Source organism: Misgurnus anguillicaudatus, chromosome 18, assembly GCF_027580225.2.
Source record: "Misgurnus anguillicaudatus chromosome 18, ASM2758022v2, whole genome shotgun sequence".
NCBI lineage: Eukaryota > Metazoa > Chordata > Actinopteri > Cypriniformes > Cobitidae > Misgurnus > Misgurnus anguillicaudatus.
This window is the reverse complement of record NC_073354.2, coordinates 35085630-35092461: the sequence shown is the minus strand read 5'-3', so window position 1 is coordinate 35092461 and position 6832 is coordinate 35085630. Positions and strand designations below refer to the sequence as shown.

Genomic DNA, 6832 nt, shown 5'->3' with positions numbered 1-6832 from the left:
AGATATTATCTTACTTTTTTTTCTCGCAAACCAGCATTCCCTAAATGTTTTTCATACACTTCCTGATACGTATATTGCCACCATATTATCTTCAACCCCACCATTTTACCTCCATTGACCTTTAATTCAGAACACACAGTTCAGTTTTTTTATTCTAATCTCATGAGTCACAATGTTTGTGTAACACTTAGTTACGTATACAGCTTGGGAGGCTGAGACCCGACCTGAACTGTATATATAAACACATCCTAGCTATATCACATTCATTTAGGAAGTTAGATTGAATAAGCATGTACTGCATTTATGTTTTTTTATATATTTGTCTTAACCAAGTTGAAATTTCTAAAATTATTTTGTTTCAAATTTGGGTTGTATTATCTGTCTGTTTACAATTACTAAGGAAGTCCTCTCAGACGCAATGTCTTTCAATGAGACTGAAAATATTCTCCTGTGTTATCCTTTACATCCAGACTCTTGTCCTAGAGCTCATCGGCCCACTGTTGTTAAAGTGGCATTGTATGCTTTCTTTTCAATCATGATCCTCATAACAGTTTTTGGGAATCTGCTGATCATCATTTCCATCTCTCACTTCAAACAGCTTCAGTCTCCAACTCATCTGCTCGTTCAGTCATTGGCTGTGTGTGACTGTCTGATGGGTTCACTGGTGATGCCCTACAGTATGGTACGATCTGTTGAGGGCTGCTGGTTTTTGGGAGATGTTATTTGTAAAGTTCATTCTAGTTTGGACATGACCTTCTGTTTCTCTTCTTTAATACATCTTAGTTTAATATCTATTGATAGATACTGGGCCATCTGTGACCCTCTGAAGTACAAAATGAGGATCACAAACAACACTGTGACTGTATTAATCACCCTTACATGGATCTTTTCATTTGTGTACAACTTTAGCATTGTGTTTTCAGGGTTGAATGCTATTGGTCTGGAAGCTTATATATTACAGGTGTCTTGTTTTGGTGGCTGTGTTCTGTTTTTTAACAAAGAATGGGGACTAATTTGTATCATTTTAGTATTTATTATTCCAGGAACTATAATGAGCTCTCTGTATATCATCATATTCAATGTTGTGAAAAAACACGCAAAGGTTTTGTCAGAGAAAGTGTCTGTGACCACCACAGGTGTTAACAGTCAAAGCTCTGCACACAGAGAAAGAAAAGCAGCTAAATCTCTGGCTCTTGTTATGGGCGTTTTCTTTATCTGCTGGCTGCCTTTATCTATTGCCATTGCTGTGGATCCTTTCTTTAATTTTGTGACCCCAGCTGATGTTTTTCAGGCTTTAGTTTGGTTTGCATATTTTAACTCAACTTGTGATCCTATAATCTATGGATTTTTTTATCCTCGCTTTCAGAAGGCCTTTAAGACTCTCATATTCACTTATATCTGTGGATTCAATCATTCACATACTCTGACATTTGAATAATACAGTTTCTAAAGAAAAATAATAACCAGAGACTGAATAAATGTTGTAAAGCTGTTCGTGTTAATTTCAGAGATATTAAATTCCTTTGTCATTCTTTATAATAAAGTTTATTATTATGTAGTTTTACATGCTATAGTTTATGTATTATTAAATCTTTTGTATTTGACGTTATTGAAAACATACAGCAAAATTTTGAGTCCTAAAAACTCTGGGCCTGTAATGATCTCAATGGGAACATCATACATATTAGATCAGTCATTATAATAAACAGCAGAGGTTAAACAACACATTAAGCAAAAATGCCAGACAGTTTTAGATCTGATATGTATAGGGCAAATGTTTTATCTTGTGTTTTAATGTCCTGACCTCAATATTCTGTATGTTTTGTGATATGAGACAAAGATGATGTTTATTACAAAAAATATTAAGGAGGAAAAGACAACTGTTTAATCATACATTAATAAAGTCATTATTTAAATAATATAGGTTTCTGAATTATAACCATAGTTAAGGTAACTTACTGGAAAGTTTTTCAAGATTTTTTTTCAACTATTTCTAATAGTGACTGTTAAAGGGTAAACAACCTAGAGTAAGACAAGATAAAAGATAAGCTGTGATTAGTCTTCAGTGTACATATCAGGTCATAGCGTCCAAAAAGGGAACACACAAGACAACAGAACATGACAGATAATAAACATGACAAGACTAGAACATATCAGACTAAAACATAACAAAAGGTGCCAAAAAACAAGAAAAAAACAAAACTATCAAACACACTGAAGTCCACAAGACACTCAAAACACAACAGTCCAAGGTGGTGCGGGACGAGGGCGCAGCTGTGGCCACGCAGACCTCACTGGCCTTGACTGCACAGTCAACAGCGCAGGCTGGGTAGAAGGCGCAGGATGTGCGGGACGGGTTGGCTGCGCGGGCTCCGGCTGTGGCTGTGCGGGCTCCGGCTGTGGCTGCGCGGGCTCCGGCTGTGGCTGCGCGGACTGCGCCGGCTACGGCTCTGGCTGCGCGGGCTCCAGCTCTGGCTGTGCGGACTCCGGGTCTGGCTGTGCGGACTGCGCGGGCTCCGGCCTGGCGATGGCTCTCCAAAGCGCACTGAGGAGTGCTGCGCGTTCGCCCTCCGTCAACCAGCAAGAAGCTGGACGAACTGCAGTGGGCTGTAGGACCTTGACTGGAGGCGACGTGACGGACCCCCACACCGTCGCTGGGTTCAGTGTTGGCAGGATCTTTCTGTGAAGGTATGGAGGACAAATGAACCCAAGAGCAGACAGTGCCGGGGAAAAAACAGAAAACACTTTTATTTATTACAAAAACAAAAACCCACGAGGGGGTACACAACATGAAGACATGAAACTGACAGATAACTCTACAACTTGACTGGGTAACTAGACTCTGAATGACGTGGAACACAACACAACACAATATATATATATAACAAAATATAAATATAGCTGCAAGCAGCAACTCAGGGCCAAGCACCTTCAGCGCAATAATGAGCACCCAAAGCAAGCACAGCAAGCACACAAAACACAGCAAACTCACAAATCACAGCAAGCTCACAAAGCACAGCAAGCACACAAAGCACAGCAAGCTCACCAAGCACACAAAGCACAGCCGGCACACAAAGCACAGCAGGCACACAAAGCACAGCAAGCTCACAAAGCACAGCAAGCTCACAAAGCACAGTAAGCATACAAAGCACAGCAAGCACACAAAGCACAGCAAGCTCACAAAGCACAGTAAGCTCACAAAACACAGCAAGCACACAAAGCACATCAAACACACAAAGCACAGCAAGCTCAAAAAGCACAACAAGCCAACAAACCACAGCAAGCTCACCAAGCACAGCAAGCACACCAAGCATAGCAAGCACACCAAGCACAGCAAGCTGACAAAGCACAGCAAGCTCAAAAAGCACAGCAAGCTCACAAAGCACACCAAGCACACAAAGCTCAGAAAGCACAGTAAGCTCAGAAAGCACAGCAAGCACACAAAGCACAGCAAGCACACAAAGCACAGCAAGCACACAAAGCACATTAAGCTCATAAAGCACAACATGCTCACAAAGCACAGCAAGCTCACAAAGCACAGCAAGCACACAAAGCACAAGCTCACAAAGCACAGCAAGCACACAAAGCACAGCAAGCACACAAAGCACAGCAAGCTCACAAAGCACAGCAAGCACACAAAGCACAGCAAGCTCACAAAGCACAGCAAGCTCACAAAGCACAGCAAGCTCACAAAGCACAGCAAGCTCACAAAGCACAGCAAACTCACAAAGCACAGCAAGCACACAAAGACAGCAAACTCACAAAGCACAGCAAGCACACAAAGCACAGCAAGCTCACAAAGCACAGCAAGCACCATAAAGCGCATCAAACACGCAAGGCTCAGGAATCATAGAGCAGAACCACCACAATGCAGAGCAACAACAGCAAACATGGAAAAATATAACATATGTTAACTACAGACAGGTTGAGAAGAATTGATGAGAAAGAACAAAACATTAATAGAAAAACCTAATATACGACTCAAGTGGGATTCGAACCCAAGAACTCAGAATCTCAATGCATGTGCTTTCCTGGATGCACCACTCAGTTGACACAGTTCATGGGGCAGCAGAAAAAGATTAGATATCTGCAAGGATTGACATATGTCAATCACCAAAGATGCAGAATTGACACAGCAACAGTAGAAATAACAGAAATACAATGTACATGAGTTCAAGTGAAATTGAAGACAAGCAGATCATTATGTATAGTAATGCTATACAATGTAATATACAGTCATATTAATTTACTATGGCAAATAGACAACGTCACAGGCACGGTCAACTTTGGAGTGGTATTTCTAAGAAAGAGAACAGAATATCAAAAATCTGTTCAGTCATTTTTGTGCGGATTGCTCCAAACATTATACAAGCAGAACCTGGCAAAAAATAAACAAAATTTGTAAAAGGAGTAGCGGAAAAATCATCTACCAAATGCTTTACAATAATACATGAACAGAATGTTGGAAAATGACAAATTAGGTATCGTTGCAACCGGCATAAACCAGTGAATACAATTTCAGAAAGAAATTGATATCAGACAAAGTATTCCGAAGTTATAAAGGGTTCCATAAGAACTGTTATAGTTTATTACCCCTAGGTGGCGCTGTACTCTGACTTCCCAGGTACCTTCAGGACATCATGTCAAAGCTCCTTACCACTTTTTGCGCGGATATGACCAATAGTTCAAAAAATATAACAATTTATCTGAAATTTCAAAATGGCGGACAGGCGGTTTGGTCAAAGCCGCCATAATACACATCGACAGATGCGGCATGATGTAAGCAATCCATAGACATCAAGATCATAATTTTCTGACAAACAGTTCAAAAGTTATGGGCAAAAATAGCCTATTTTCATATCTCATGACCCATAGGTGGCGCTGTCACCAAATTTGATATGGACCCCCAGTTCATGGTCAACATGAAGTGTACCAAATTTCATTTCAATTGATCAAAGAATGACCGAGGTACAGCTTCAGAACCATTATTGCATCAACCTCGTTAAGTTTACGCATTACTTTTGCATAAAGATAAATATCAAAATTATGTTCGGTCATTTCTATGCAACTCACTACAAAGATAATCTGTGACAAACTTCATAACAATTTAACCAAATTTGAATGAGGAGTAGCGAAAAAACAAACAACTGTACATTTCAAAATGGCCACTACTGTAATGGGAGGAGTCTTACTGTAAGGTATTAAAATCAATTCATGTGAGAAGGGCAATCACGTGTACTAAGTAGAATTTTCATAGTTCAAATGTATCATTAGTTTTAACAGTTCGAACATTGAATTTTTGGTCACATGACTATTTAGGACCACCACTACAACTGTGCCAAATTTCATCATTCTACTACGTACGGTTCATAGGGCTGCCATAGACTTTCATTGGACAAGAGTAAGCAGAATAATAATAATAAATATAGCTGCAAGCAGCGATACGGGGCCAAGCACCATCAGCGCAATGAGCACCAAAAGCACAGCAAGAAAGATACAACGTATCAATCACCCAGGGCGCATTGAGCACCCAAGGTGCATCAGGAACACAAGGCTCAGTAAAGAACCCAAAGCGTAGCAATGACCGAGCAGAACCACCGCAGTGCAGAGCAGCAACAGAAAACATGGCAAAATTAGAACATATGTGAACTACAGACAGGTCAAGAAGAATTGGTGGGAAAGAACAAAACTTTAATAGAAGAAATGAACACCTCCCTCAGGCAGGATTCGAACCCATGAACTAATGATCTCTATCCATGCGACCTAGCCGATGCCCAACTCAGTAGACACAGCTCAAGGGGCTGCAGAAAAGAGCTTACATGCCATACAAAGAATTCAGAAGTTATAAGCAGTTCGATAAGAGCGGTTATAGTTTATAACCCATAGGTGGCGCTGTACTCTGATTTCCCAGATATCCTCAGGACATCTTGCCGAAGTTCCCTACCGATTATTTCGCCGATATATCCGATACTTCAAAAGTTATAGCAATTTAACACAAATTTCAAAATGGCGGACAGGCAGTTCGGTCAAACCCGGCATAATACATATCGACAGATGCGGCATGAGCCAAGGAATCCGTAGACACCAATATCATAATTTTCTGACAAACGATTCAGAAGTTATGCGCAAAAATAGCCTTTTTTTCCTATCTCATGACCCATAGGTGGCGCTGTCACCAAATTTGATATGGACCCCCAGTTCATGGTCGACATGAAGTGTACCAAATTTCATCTCGATTGATCAAAGTATGACCGAGGTACAGCTTCAGAACCATTTTTGCATCAACCTCGTTAAGTTCACGCATTTATTACTTTTGCATAAAGATAAATATCAAAATTCTGTTCGGTCATTTCTATGCAGCTCACTGCGAAGATCATCTGTGACAACCTTCATAACAATTGAACCAAATTTGAATGAGGAGTAGCGAAAAAACGAACAACTGTACATTTCAAAATGGCCGATACTGTAATTGGAGAAGTCTTACTGTAAGGTATTAAAAGCAATTAATGTGAGAAGGGCAATCACGTGTACTAAGTAGAATTTTCATAGTTCAAATGTATCACCAGTTATAACAGTTCGAACATTGAATTTTTGAGCTGATGGTGGCGCTATAGAGTTACTGCTAGAGACCGCATTTTTGGTCACATGACTATTTAGGACCACCACTACAACTGTGCCAAATTTCATCATTCTACTACTTATGGTTCATAGGGCTGCCATAGACTCCCATTGGACAAGAGTAAGAATAATAATAATAATACTAACAATTGCAATAGGTGTCTCAGCACCTTCGGTGCTTGACCCCTAACAAGACTTCAAGGCAGAGTCCTGA

The 6832-nt window shown here is 40.3% G+C and overlaps 1 protein-coding gene across 1 annotated transcript; it reads left to right on the top strand.

Moving 5' to 3' along the window:
- Positions 1–418: 418 nt before the first annotated feature.
- LOC129429912 (trace amine-associated receptor 4-like) lies at positions 419–1438 on the top strand. Its single transcript, XM_055186899.2, has one exon. The coding sequence runs from the start codon at positions 419–421 to the stop codon at positions 1436–1438; it is 1020 nt and encodes a 339-aa protein (XP_055042874.2).
- Positions 1439–6832: the final 5394 nt, after the last annotated feature.

Coding starts and splice junctions, on each gene's coding strand:
- LOC129429912 (XM_055186899.2), top strand. CDS start 419: ATGTCTTTCAATGAGACTGAAAATATTCTCCTGTGTTATCCTTTACAT.